This window comes from Cavia porcellus, unplaced genomic scaffold, assembly GCF_034190915.1.
Source record: "Cavia porcellus strain 051 isolate PalLab524CR breed Dunkin Hartley unplaced genomic scaffold, mCavPor4.1 scaffold_23, whole genome shotgun sequence".
In the NCBI taxonomy this organism is placed as follows: domain Eukaryota; kingdom Metazoa; phylum Chordata; class Mammalia; order Rodentia; family Caviidae; genus Cavia; species Cavia porcellus.
Genome location: NW_026947506.1, coordinates 3141208 through 3155478, shown reverse-complemented (window position 1 = coordinate 3155478; position 14271 = coordinate 3141208). Strand labels below are relative to the sequence as shown.

Below are 14271 nucleotides of genomic sequence, written 5' to 3'. Positions count from 1 at the left end.
CTCGGGCAGAAGCTTTATTGTTTCACAAGTATGCATTCTACGCACTATGAGATGGTTAAAAGTCATTTCCCGATTTCTGCAATAAATACTTACCAAATGTACCCATCATCTAAGCAATCGTACAGACTTCTTCCCACCACTGAATCCTTCTGGTTCTGTGTTCAAGCACTGAGAAGTGTGCCGTCATGGTCCACGCAGGACACAAAGAAAACTGCTGGGCAAACTTTGGCGCACTCTCCCCACCCCACTTCGGATCCACTTTTTCAGGCGGCTAGCTTTGCTTTACAGTGCTTCACCTAAGACGGAAGGCGAGTCCAGCAGCTTAGGAGAAAAGCTGCTTTGATAAAAATCCCTGGTGTATGCCACGGCAGGTTTTTCTAATGACATCAAGACTGAAGAGCTGAAAAAAGTCGGCACATATTCAATCAGACCTCAGCACTGCTGCCACAAATCCTGGTGGCTGTAAGCATGCTGCTTGTGTACTGTAAAAAGCAGCAAATGTCGTGTTTTGAACAGTTGACTTAGAGATGTTCAGGGATCTGCTGCTTTAGAGAAGCCGAAGGAAAACTCACAGACACGATCCCACTGGGGACAGCCAAGGTGACAGACACTCGGCAGCATCCCGACGCAGCTCCGTGGAGACAGCACCCAGCTGCAGAGCAGGGGAGGAGCCCGGCTCCATCCAAAGGCAAGCACAAAAACAGGCCTCACCAGTCTGGGGTGTGCTAGAGCCCGAGAGCGGGGACAGTGGTGCGGGAGCCTACTCTGGTCTCTGTGCCACAGCCTGGACATCACTTGCAGCATCACTCCAGTGTTTAGCGTCCCAGTCCAACGTGGTGGTGCGTGTCTGTAACCTCAGCACTCGGAGGCTGAGGCAGGAGGACGGCCTCAGTTCCTGGCCTGAGTGCAGGCCAGCCTGAGCTGCACAGTGAGTTCAAGGCCAGCCTGAACTACACAGAGACATCTCTCAAAAACAAACAAAAACCCCCAAAAACAGTGTGCCCCAAAATGACACAGGCACACACACATATGCTAAATTTCACTTACTCTAGTAAACTCAAAATTAGGTAAAATACATGTCCTCCTAACATAAACTTTAGTTTTTGTATTTGTTCAACAAAGTGTCTTAAAATTACTCAGATATGAGAGTTGGAAGTATTTATGTGCTTATTTGGAAGAGAACTGTGGAATTTATTCTCTAAAAGAGCAGACCTCGGGGTCACGTTCCTGAACACTGAGCCGTCCGACACGGCCTCCTCCTCCGCCACACCTCAGCAGGGCTGCTTCACCAGAGTGCCACCGACATCGCCTGCTGAACGAGGCGCGCGGCGTGGCCCAGGCCGGTGCGGGGCTCACTTCTTCCTGTTGCCGCCCGCTGCCAGCATGGTGGCCACTCGCATGAATATGTTTAACACATCCATGTAGATCGCCAGCATCCTAGGAAAGAAAGCGATCACCTTATCTGTGCTGCACCCCAACAGCGATGACAGCCAGGCCTCCTGGTGACCTGCCCTGGCCATCGGAACGCAAGTTAAAGTGACCGCTCCGCTGCCGATGGAGGAAATCCCAAGGGCCAACTTTCTCCTCTTTGTGCATGGATCTCTTCAATTTGAAGAACAGTTTTTTTTTTTTTTAAACTTTTCTTTTGGCGGGTACTGGTGATCGAACTCATGACCTCGAGCTTGCCAGATGAAGAGCACTTTTTAAAAGTATTGTTTTGGGGGCTGGGGATTTGGCTCAGTGGCATAAGTGCCTGCCTTGCAAGCAGGCGGTCGTGAGTTCGATCCCCAGTACCAATAAAAAGGAAAAAGACAAAAAAAAAAAAAAAAAAAAAGTGTTGTTTTGTTCTCTGACACTAAGTATGGTATCTTGCAAAAAAACAACAAAACTTAAAGAACCCCTGGGTGACAGTCAAGACAAACCAGACAGACACAGTCTGGGGTTTCAATGTATAAGGTACCAGTTTGCTAAAGGAAAGTGCTACAGATCTAAGCTTTAGAGTGACATTTTTCAAGCCGTAACATTGGGTTTTATTTTTAGGTCAAGAAAAATAAATTGCTTTAAAATGTGGCAGTATTACGAAACGCTAAAAAGTTTTCAACAAAATAATTTTGGTAAAATCCTACAGGAGAAACTACTGAATGCCAATTAAAACTGAGTATTTGTAAGGAGCAGTATTTATACTGAAAAGTTTCTAATTTTTAGAAATGACTTTTTACCTTTTAAAAGTTCAGTCAATTACGCATATTTTCCAATAAATACTACAGTACTTAAGTGAGTAAATCCTTCAATGTTTTACTTAGTTGTAATATTATCAGAGGTTTTTCGGGATATATAAGTATATAGTACACTAAAGCAAGAGAACCGATCAAACTGCACCGGAACAAAACAGTAAAATCCAACAAAGCCACAGCTGGAGGCTGACGTGTGTCCCCATGAGCATGTGTGCAGCCCTAACCGGCACCTGGGAATGTGACTTTATCTAAGGTAGGATTTTTGAAAATGAGGTCACAGTGGGCCTTTAGTCCAGGGCTACTGGTGGCCTTACAAAAAAATGAGAGGAAGCTGGATAGGGTGGCACACGCCCGTAACCCCAGCACGTGGAGGCTGAGGCAGGAGGTTGCCCTGAGTTGGAGGCCTGCCTGCACTAGCTAGTGAGACCCTGCCCCCTCCCCGCCCCAATGGAGAGAAGCCGGCCAGACGCACAGGGAGCCAGGCAGGGCTGGACTGCCACCTGCACTACGGGGCACACCGTGGACTGTCGCAGATGGCGCAGAGAGAAGAGGAAGGTACCGCACTTCCGGGCTCCAGAACCGGAAGCCAGCGAACGCCTGCTGCCGTGAGCTGCCCGCCTGTGGCAGCTAACGGGTGTGCTCACACCAGGGGCAGAGGGGAAAGGCCACTTACGAATTGATGGGGTCGAACTTCTGGGCTCCGTACACCGGCGTGATCTCCGCGCGCTTGATGACTTTCTGAGTGTCGTGCAGAAGGAACATGCTGAATAGCGCTAGCCCGCCGTACACGGCCACCGTGTACAGAGCGGAGCCGGCCACGGTGGTGGGCGGGATGAACATCGAGCCTGGAGTCAGAGTCAGGGAGGTGTAAGATTCGGGGTCTTCTTCTAGGGTTGTAATTTACACTGCCTAGACCCCTCTTCGGGCTGGGCACAGTGAAGCATGCCTGCAATCTCAGCACTGGGGAGGCCGAGGCAGGAGGACTGCTGTGAGTTCAGGTCCACCTGAACTACGTAGTGAAATCCTATTTCAAAAACAAAGCCCCAAGTCTCACGGTGCCCCATGTGGATGGGACACCTGAGGGCTGGGCCCCGATCCTATGATCTTACAGCAGCTCAGAGCGGGTGCAGGCACCCCGAGTTACAGGCAGGCCCTTGCACCACCTCAGTGTGCGTTCTCCAGACCGTTTTAGACGTGTCTGCGAAGCCGCACGCCAAGATTAAGGTTCACAAGAGGTCAAAGGCCACCGAATCGGCATGCCTGTCTCAGACATCCTCAAACGGGACTCTCAGAGAACTAAGGTGCCCACTTGAGGACCTCAGGCGCAGTGGCTTACCCAGCGAGGCGGCGAAGACGAGGCCCAGGCCCACGCCCAGGGGCGCGCCCATGTTCAGGAACTTCTCACTGGGCGCGCACATGGCCACGGTGGACAGGCCGCCCACGATGCCGGCCGTGTACCACGCCGCTCTGACAAGGAGGGGGCCGCCCAGGATGGTTAGAGGCGCCACCACCGCTCCCATCACACCTGGGGAAGGAGGGCACAGGCTCGGTTAGCGCTGGGAAATAACCACCACCTCCAACACTGCTGTGCCAGGCCATCCCAGGACGCCTTCCCTCTGGGTGACACTGCATCCTGACTTCACAAGCTGACCTGTGGCTCCACTAACACACTCCTGGCCCATGGCCCTAACTCACCAACCTGCATTTTCTCCAACTGAAATTTCATGTTTTCACAGCACATAAGAATCCACATAAAAACGCTTAAAAGACACTCAAACCTACGGCTGCCCACAGGATAAAGTGAGAGGAAGAACAGATGAGGGCCACCTGGAAACGCGGGGCTCCTACCAGACACTGGTGCTGCTGTGACAGGAACACCGTGGCAGCTCAGGAACTTAATTTTAGCTGATATACTTTGTAGGCGAAGTAATCGGGAGAAACAGCTTGGGAGGAGCTGCTGTCAGCTCGAAGCAGCACAAGTTATCTCGCTGGAACACACCCAGGGGCAGGTGCCGAGGCCCCTGCACCCACGTCTGCGGTGTTAGTGCCTTCCTGGAGCAGACGGGACACTCCCAGAGCAGTAACCAGGCCCCTGGACTGCATGAGCTGAGCGCCACAGCCCTGCATGGCACGCGCCAGGCAGGACTGGCTGGCACGCAGTGGCAGCAGGGTGGAGAACACGAGCCGGGGTTGGGGCACTGCGCTCTAGCACACGCGCAGGACAGAGGCGGGCAGGCAGGGACGCCGCTGCGGGGCGGGCTCCAGCAGCAGAGCGGTCCCGGGTAGCTTCCCTGTCCCTGCCAAGGCCCCGAGGGGAAGGAGAGGATCACGCAATCACAGCAGTCTGTCCCAAGTGGGTGCAGATGGGGAGTCTGCTAAGGGCCAGAAGCCGGGGACAACTAGATCCCACTGCAGTGGCCACCAAAACCCAGCCCCAGCCCTGAACGGGACTGGGAGGCTGGCCCGGGGCTGAGCCAGCAGAGCGGCCTGGCCAAGGCATTCCCCGGCCCCGCCCATGACCCGCATGGGGAGGAGTCAGTCCGGGGGGACCCTGGGCATTCCCTGCGTGGGGAGCACCGCTACAAGAAGAGCACAGAGAAGCAACCACTGCGAGGAGAAGTGGACAGAGAATCCTGCCTGCCTGAAGACCGATCCCAGCCCCTCCAGAGGACGTGATCGGTCCCACCCCAGTGCAAACCCCACTGAGGCCTGGGGGATGACCCAGCACACTTCTAGGGGCCGCCGGGACACCACCCCAGAACGGAGGACACCGGAGGAGTTCTGTCACTTTACCACTGTTTGACTGGCTTCCTTATTCTGTCAGGCTGGGTTTTTCTCGTTTTCTTTTTTCACTGTTTAGGGAGGATGACTGACTTAAAATACACGCTACTCTAAGAAAGATACTAGAAAAAGAATTCTACCTAGGACACTGCTGTCGGGACTCCCATGAATTCTGCAACAGGCAACACGTTTTTAGCAACTTAAAGTTTTTGCTTTTTCTGAAGCCACCAGGCCAAAGCAACTCTCAAGTGACCCAGAGCAGACCCAGTATCCTCCTGGCATCGGACAAAACACCCAGGCCAGTCTCTACTCACTACACCATCACGGGAAGACCAAGTGTGCTTTTTCAGGACATGTGTGCTCGTGGGATCAATCTTTCAAAGGGAAGGTCTGACAGTAAAGCCACTAGCGACTACCGTGGGAAACTGTTGACACTCGTCAGGAGTCACTTAAGATGGGCAGCTCCGGGAGCTGCCTCACGACAGACAGAACATACCGGAATGGAGCAACCAGGCGAGATGCTTCGGGCCTGGCTGCTGCTCGTAGGGTATGGACTGCACCAGCATTCCAGCTCCAATCATGGCTACAAAAGTTGCACCGACTGTCTGAAAGACACATTAGGAAGAAAAGGGGATCTTCACACAAAGGCAAAGCAGGACGATCCGGCGCGTCTCATCAGCTTGAAAAGATGAAGACCAGGACAGGAGTCCTGCCTGTCTAGCACACTGCAGGCGCTGGGTTTCAGTCTGGGCTGTCAGCTGCCAGGGCGGCAGATGGCCCCAGGACAGGAGTGGAGCGCGCCCTGGGCAACAGCATCTTTTAACCATTTTCTTCTTGTCTGAGAGGTCTGTCAGAATTCCAGGCTGGTACTAAGACTGCTCGTAGTACCAAGGATGGAATCCAGGGCTCACCTGAGCCACATCCCCAGCCCTTTTTAAAGTTTTATTCTGAGACAGGGTCTTGTCGAGGCTGGGCCTGGACTCCTGACCCTCCTGTCTCGGCCTCCCCAAGTGCTGGCAATCATTGCCATGTGCCACACCACTTACTGATCAAAGACGTATTTTAGTTTAACACATGCAGCATTTAAGTCAGCGATGGTCTACTAGTTATAGACACACACACACACACTACACTGCCTGAATTCCTTGTTTGCTGCATGCAAAGCAGAAAAACAGAAGGTAAATACTACAGCACATAAAAAATAGGAAAAGACAAGAGTCCACGCTTCCACCTGCCCAGATTTACGGCCTTTCGTGTATCTGAGATTTCCATTGTTATCACAAACATTCCTTGTGCAGACAGAGAAATAATACAGCCAGATGTGGGATGCATGGGAGGATGGGCAGGAGGACCACAGGACACTGGCTGGCCGGGACTGCAGAGCATCCTGGAGAAACCCTGCCTCGACCCCCACACCTCGAAAAAGCAAGGAGCATCGTGGAAGGAAGACGGGGACAGTGCACCTTGGAGAAATGCAAACCTGACGCCTTTGATCAAATCAAAAGGCAGGACACTGTGGCCAGCAACCCCTAACACCTGTGAATATCTTCAGATGCCAACAGTCCTGGGCCTGCTCGCTCGCTGACCCACGGGCCCAGAATGCTCAACCTCTGACAGGAGGCCAAGCACAGGAAAATACAACAGCTGTCCTTGCAGAGGACAAGAGAGCCCACCAGGCAGAAAATCGTACTGGGTTCCATTTCATCACTGTCCAGCCGGAAACAGGAGCATCACTCCATACAGCCTGCGTGTGCAGGGCCGTCAGGTGTTTCCGGCTGTCCCCAACAGTCTACCCGCTTTTTACGTTTCCCACCCTGCTCCAGCTGCACTTAACGAGCAGGGCCCTGAGCACGCCCCGAAGTCTCTCAGCTTCTGCACGGTGCTGAGAACAGTCCTTGATCATCCGTCCACCCGCTCCTCCTCGCCAGCCGCTCCTTCCAGGAGTGGCAAGCCGGGTGTGGTGGCGCACGCCTGTGATCCACCACTTGCGAGACTGAGGTGAGAGGATTTCTGAGAGTTCGAGGCCAGTCTGGGCTACAAAGCAGGTTCAGGGCCAGCCTAAATGACACAGTGAAACTCTGTCTCCAAACATACGTTCAGACAGCCGTGCGGCTGTGGAGGAGAACGTACCGGAGGTGTCAGGGATCTGGGCCCTCAGGAGGGGACATCATGAAGGCCCTACACCTCTCCGAGCTCCACTCCTCATCCGCTGCTACAGTTCAACCCGATGGTCCCCATTTCAGGTCTCGCGAAGGCATAATGCACACCTGCCGTGTCTCCTCCACACCGGCCTCAGTGTTTAGACACAAATGCTGCTGCGGGCTCTGCCCAGGCCCTGATGACCTTGGTACTCGCCCCAGCTGGAAACCCTGCACACCCTCCCTGGTCACGGCTCCTGCCAGCTCCAGACCTCACGTACTGAAACTGTGCTCTGACCCCCGCAAGCCCCCTTCCCGATGAGGGCTTCTACCTCCTCCCCCTGCCAAGCCGCGCAGCAGAACAGGACTGCTCTGGTCTTCTTGTGAGAGTATATAAATAGTGGTAAATCGCACTGCAACATTTACAAGACCTACATGCAGCAAACTAGAAAATATTACAGAGAAATTAAAAATTTCAAGGAACATTTTAAAGGTGAAACATTTGAAGATAACGATTTTCTATGAAATCCAAACCGACTGTGTATCCTGTACCAATATTCCCAATTCATCTCTTCTATCTGCAGAAAAATAGGGCCCACATCTGAAATCCTATTTTGGTATCTAGCAAAATAAGTGCTGAGTAAATATTCATCGAATATAAAATCTTATTTAAGGCCAAACAACTCAGGAGTAACTTAGGAGTGGCAGTGTCAGTCTACCTCAAAGCAGACTGCGTGGGCATTTTGACTAGTAGTTTCCACTGATCTTTAAGATGTTTCTGAATTTGCTTTAATATTGAGGAAACTGCTATATAATAGAGCCTACTTGCCATTTTCTGTATTGAAGAACAATCCTGCAAGTTTGATTTACAATTCCTTTGTCCTATACTGAAATATACATTCAATAAAGAACTGAATTCAGGCCGGGTGCGGTGGCTTATGCCTGTAATCCCAGCACTAGGGAGGCTGAGGCAGGAGGCCTAGGCTATAACTGAGCCCAAGACCAGCATGAACTGCACAGCGAGACCCTGTCTCAAAAGACAAAAAAAAACCCCCAAAAACAAAAAAAAAAAAAAAAGGAATTCAGTAAGTATTAGCTTAGCTGACTGAGAATATGTTTTCTCCTCTGCTCAGCTCTTACGATCACACTAATTCACATGATCCATTGAACGAAAACATATTCAACTTAGTATCTTCCATTTAGTACCCCCATATGTCACCGGATCTTTTGATCTTCAGCTGGCAAAGGGAAATGAAGACCAGCTTGCTTACCACCAACGAGCCTCTCATCATGAAGTTCATGAGAACAGGGCTTCTGGCTACTGCCAAGGCAGACAGAGCTGTGAAGCCCACACTGCCTGCCAAGTACATGTAGGTGGAGTGGATCCTGTCCTTCACATACTGAGGCCAGACTCTGGAACAGATACAAGGCGGTCAGTGAGCAGTGTCACGGATGTGACACCGGCTGCTTCGTTCACTAGCTAGACGCCCTGGCAGTGATATCCCTTCAGTGGTCCTCACCTTATTCAGTTAGATTACTGGGAAGCACCCTTGAGTCACCATAAGGACTAAATAAACAAGCACTTGGCTTATACTAAAAGTAACGTACTTTCTCGTTGTTCAAATGTGTAACATCTCAGTAAAAGATGTGTATATAGGTTTGAAAAAATACATGCCGAGAAATACTCATGTGCACAAACAGATAAGCCTAGATGCAAAATACTTCAACACTGACTGAAAACTAAATGATGAGAAAAACACGACTTGTATAGTAAGGAAGGCTTTACATTTTTGGAACAGTTTACTTACACAGCCTTTTCAATGGCCCCTATCTCATTCGACATGCCCAAGCCGTAGTAGCACAACGCTCCAAGACCCACGGCAGCCCCTCCGGCAAGGAAGCATTTTCCTAGCTGTTCAACTGCAGAACACGGGAGAAACACACAACATTACTACATCACGTCTCCAAGTGCAGGGTGAGGCTTCAAACGTTTGCAAGAGGACAAGTCGTAGCCCTGTTTCTTCCTTATAGCCATTAATACAATGTGGCGACACAGATGTCCTCAAAGTTAGGAGAGAAGGACGTTCCCACAAAGGTGAAATGTCCACTGCATAAAGCAGACCTGATTAACCTTGCACCTCATTCAGCAACAGCGCGTCTGCAGGTGTGCGTGTGACCTGGGCTCTCCACTGTTTCATTACAGGGTTTGCAGCTCTCAGTAAAGTAAGGGAAATCTCAACAGCCCCCCACTGGGTCTACGGTGGCATTACAAAGATGTGGCTTCACATGGGGTCAAGAGGACAAGAAGAGATGTGATGGGGACCTACGCAGCAGAACTGAGGGAGACGGCGCGCTGGTTCACAGAACAGGCACCCTGCCGGCTACTCACTCTCTCTTTGTGGTAGGGGTTTTGTGAAACAGGGACCACTACGTAGTTCAGCCTGGCCTCAAACCTGCCTCAGCCTCCTCAGGGCTGGAATTACACGCATATGCCACCGTGCCCGGCTGCAACTCCTCCTTGATGGAAATCGATGCTCATGAAGGGCACGTTGCTTTCTAAGTTGGCTGATCAAGAATATTAACTATGCTACTGCTATATAATCTAGGATTTGTCTTCTAGGGCTAACCTACTAATCAGAAACAACGGTTCTGAGGGTTCCTGGTTAGGGCAACCTCTGTAATACACTGACATTAAGACTGTTAGGAAACACTTGTATTCTTGTTTAGATGTCAGAAGATCAATAATCTAGTTTTGAACATGCAAAGCTGGAATTCAAACTATGCCTCAAACCCACTGACTTGAGATGTGGCCAAGCGTAACACACCTGAGTGAAGATTCTCTACGCTTTCAACTGAACTTCCTTAAATGCCTTATACCTTTTGGGTCATGGTATGGTAATAATCTTTTTTTTTTCCCCCTAAAAATGTGAAGTAAAACCAAACCCATGGCAAAATACCCATCTCTCTGAGGTCATCAGATCCCGAATGGTAATATGGCCCTTTATCTTCCCAGAAAATACTGATAGGTATAACTCTGTATACTTCAGGAGGCTGCCCATGGAGACTCATTTATTTATTCTGGTACAGGGAATCAAACTCAGGATCTTACACATGCCAGGCAGGTGCTGAAGCCTCTGAGCTACACCCCCAAAACACATCATGGACTTGGGGTTAGAAACAAACGTCTGTCACCTACTTTTATATGCTTTTTCTACTGATGGTTCCATCGCTGCCTCTTTGAGTTCTTGGGCAGTTTTTCCCCGGCGGATTCCAAATCTTGACCTGGTGGCATATTCCTGGATATATGTGCAAAGACAGACCGTCGACATCAAAACAATTACATTAATAACAAAACATATCTCTACACTAGCCAACTGTTTAAAGCAGTATGGTGCTTTTTACAATGTAATGTCTGTATAAAAGTCACTAAAAGCATAAAGTATAGACCTACCTGCCTTGCATCTTCAAAATGATGCAATTAACATACTCAACTATTTAAGTTTCAGAATACTTTTAAATCATAGATTTTTACTTATATACTTAAAATTATTGTATTTTAATGCTAACCAAATATCAAGATGAGACTCTATTAAATAATAGCTATGTTCTGTTATCCAGAGAATGGGCTCAAAAAAGGTCTCTCTTGAAGACAAAGCAAAGGGGGAGCCACGATGACTGGCTCTAGGCCTTTTTAGCACTCTAACAGTTAATTTAATGGGGAGAAAATTGTGTATTCTCCTTAATTCTCTCACACTTCAAACCTTCTCCATTCCTTTAAACGCTAGAGCAGTGATATACTGTAAAAGGAAAAGGGCGTCTATAACCTATAAATTTTATGATTTTCAACAAGTACTGAATTATTATCCTTAATAACTCATTAAAGAGGCACTTGTAAAATCTCCGGGTCCTTTTAAGCACCTGATTGTAGGCCTGACCCCTGATTTTTCTCCTGTCTGTACCACAGCACTCACTTTGTGAGTGAGAAGTCCTAAGAGCCTGTAGCAATGGAAAAGTTACAGGAATCCTTTTCTTTTTCATACAGGATAACCAGGATCCAGAATGCTATAGAATTGGTGGGAGAAGAGGGCTGACGACATTTCTGATGTCACTGTTACTGATAATTGCTTCACTACACTGTGTTAGCCCTCAAGGCAGGGAAGGCTACACTCTGCTCACACCAACCCAACCCAACCCTCCAATCGGTCCTCAGGAGTAAAGAAACACAGACAGCCGGCCTTTACCCTGCTGGGTGTTAAGAGCCATTGATGCTTCTTGGTGGAATTCTTCACGGTGGGGGAGGTGGCCTTGGTGAATGCTGGGTGGAAAACCCTAGAGGGTAGTGTCCGCAGACACACGAGCCTTGCAGCCAGCATGGTGACGCACTGATTCACCCAACAGATCTGAAATGCTAGTTAGAAACACAAATAGAAAACAAAAATGGTATTAATTAAGCAACGTACCCAGAGAAGTACACTAGGAAAAAAAATTTGTCTTTTGTTAAAAAAAAAATAATAGCTGGGCGTGGCGGCACACATCTGTAATCCCACCACTCAGGAGGCTGCGACAAGAGGATCCGTGAACTGAGGCCAGCACGAACTGCAGTGAGACCGTCCCCTCTCCTGAAAAAGGTTAACAACCTATTCAACAATGACTCCTCCACCGATCTCTTCCAACTCAAGAATCCGGCTCCACAGAGCCCAGTTTGGAATGGAGCACCAAATTAGGTTTAATCAGTCAGACCAACATGCATGAATCCACAAGTCATATGGGACACAGAGCCAATGTTGTCATCGAAACAGTGACTACAGGGGCTGCGACTGCTTTTAAAAATGTAGCTTTATACCAGCATTGAACGGGAAGCCTTAAAGCAGATCTGTGTAACTTCTGAGCACAGGAAAACTGTCATCTAGGGCTGAGATGAGTAACTCTTTGAGGTCGTATTATATTACAAGGCTAAAGGACAAACTCAAGCCAAACAGGTCACTCGAATTAAGCAAACCTAGGGCATATGCCTTTCTACAGCTACATAAAGGTCAGCCTCGCTTTCCAAGTAAACTCGGCTGTCGGTCAGGTTTCCCTCAGGTTAACCCGCACTCCCTCGGTGGTGATTTTAACAGAAAAGCATGTTCAGCTGAGTGTGAAGGATTCCAGATCCGTGGACAGCCAAAACGGAGTCGCAGGTCCTTCGGCAGCACACAGACGACTGTCAGGTAAGAATGAGATGACAAGCGTAAGCCGGCTCGGCCACCGATAATCTGCCGTGAATCTTAGGCAAGTGACCACCTGTGTCTCATTTTTCCCACTTGTAACAAAGAAAAACGATCAGAACAGTGATCAGGTTACAGCGCCAGCTCTCAGTGTCTATCCTTTGAAACCGTCTAAGACTAACAAAATGTAATCGCCTCGGTCCTTCGCTCTTTCTAGTGATTTTACCTTTAAAAACGGGACGCGGAATATGCGTCTTGGCCCCTAATTTAAGTTAACGTTTCTTAAACATTCAACTCTGCTGCAGCTGCTATGGATATGCATTCTTTGGGGGAAACACCGAACCGTCCCAGCACTTTCATGCCATTACATCACCTCGGCAGTCACCTCCCCGGCACCGACACGGAGCTGGGGCAGAGGTCGCTCAGCTCGGCACCGCTCCGCTCCGGCTGCAGAGGGGAGTTTCCACGCGCTAGAGGTGACCGCCCGGGCGCGCCCTGCTCTCGGGAACGACGCCCTCGATACCCCTGCGGGGCACTGCCGGCCCTCGCGGAAGCCGGCGGCTTCGGGGAGCACGGAGCAGCGCGGGCACCTCGCCGCCCAGCAGGCGGCGGCCAGCAAGGGCGAGGCCCGGTGTCTGTCCCGGCCCCAAGCTGCCGCCCTCCCCACCGCGACCCCGCGCGCGGACGGCGACCCTGACGCGCAGCCCGGCTGTGACGCAGCCAACGCGCCGCTGCACCCTGCCCACCGCAGCGGCCCCACCAAGCCGGCCGTCAGCACTACGCGCTGTCGCATCGGAGCCCCCGGAGAAGTACCTTAGCTCCCGGTCACCTCCAGCTCCCAGTTCCCCTTCCGGGTCCGCGGAACACTTCGGCGCCAACAAGCTGACCTTCCACCCGCTTCCCTCTTAAGGCTGCTGCGCGCGCTTCCGTGACGTAACTTCCGGTAGGAGGTAAATAGTCCAAACAGCCAATCCAGAGCGGGTTTCTGCCGGAAACGCGGACACCGCAGGGGAGGAGCTTCCGGTCTGGTGGGCGGGACCAGTGGGGGATTGTGGTCGGAAGCATCATAATCCGCGTCCATTTTGGATGTGGGCTATGAAGTCGTCTGCCCGTTTTATTTTATTTAAATAAAACGTTTTATTTCCTATATAATACATATTTATTTTTTCATACTAATACACTCTAATATTACAAAAGCAATTTGGTGGGGTAATATTTCTTTTGATATTTGAGTCATCTGAAGGCAAACAACTTATTTGTTTAAAAAATGTGTTTGGATAACAAAAAGTTAAAACAACAAAATTGTCTTTTTTTGTAGGTGGACACTGAGTTGAACCTGATTCAGTTTTCTTTTGAAGAGCCTCCAAAGACAAAAAGTCAGTTTAAGACCTAAAGGGAATTAAATTGCTTACTGAACTACTGGTCTCGGGCACCATGTTCTGTGCTTTGATGCAGGCTTTGGCTTCTCTTCTCTCTCAGCTAGCTGCCCCGTGTTCATCACCAGCAAATGTTGTTTTCTGATCCTCAAACCGTATTTTGTCTTTAGCTGACCCAGCCTGGGCAGCGTTCCTTTTCTTTAAATGTGTGACTTTTGATTACGGATTCTTGTTGATTTTGGTTTTTTTTGAAACCTTTTTTTTCTTCTCCCTATCTTTCTAGTATTTTTCATGGCACTTGGTTGTGTTTTAACTGTATCTTATCATTATTTACGTCTTTGGCTCTATCCAGCACTGTTTTGGCTTTTTCTTTAAGTAGAATCATTCCCTCTTTGGCCTCTCTGATGAAATCCATCCATTTTATTTCATCATGATCCATAAAAAAGAATGTGCAGATCTTCTCTATGGGTCTGATTAAGCCGCCTGAAAACTTGATAAAGTAGTCAGTCTTTTAGAGATTTCATTCCAGCATCTT

General features: G+C 49.6%; 1 protein-coding gene across 2 annotated transcripts; it reads right to left on the bottom strand.

Annotated features, from left to right (window-relative positions):
• On the bottom strand, positions 1-13328 carry Ghitm (growth hormone inducible transmembrane protein). 2 transcript variants are annotated; one of them, XM_003466086.5, is made up of 9 exons: positions 13174-13328; positions 11395-11561; positions 10350-10449; positions 8962-9073; positions 8425-8566; positions 5512-5620; positions 3571-3759; positions 2908-3079; positions 1-1437 (listed from the first exon to the last, which is right to left on the bottom strand). In XM_003466086.5, exons 2-9 carry the CDS (start codon positions 11524-11526, stop codon positions 1353-1355), a joined length of 1041 nt encoding a protein of 346 aa, XP_003466134.1. In that variant the 5' UTR covers positions 11527-11561; positions 13174-13328; the 3' UTR covers positions 1-1352. The 2 variants fall into 2 exon arrangements, with proteins under 2 accessions (XP_003466134.1, XP_005002117.1); XM_005002060.4 differs by lacking the exon at positions 13174-13328 and adding an exon at positions 12734-12921.
• Positions 13329-14271: the final 943 nt, after the last annotated feature.

What these genes read in the sequence shown, in the direction of transcription:
- Ghitm (XM_003466086.5), bottom strand. Translation starts at nt 11,526, where the DNA reads ATGCTGGCTGCAAGGCTCGTGTGTCTGCGGACACTACCCTCTAGGGTT. An exon ending in TGATGAGAGGCTCGTTGGTG is followed by an intron (nt 5,621 to 8,424) that starts GTAAGCAAGCTG and finishes TGTGTCTTTCAG; the next exon opens with ACAGTCGGTGCAACTTTTGT. An exon ending in CGTCTTCGCCGCCTCGCTGG is followed by an intron (nt 3,080 to 3,570) that starts GTAAGCCACTGC and finishes CTCTGACTCCAG; the next exon opens with GCTCGATGTTCATCCCGCCC.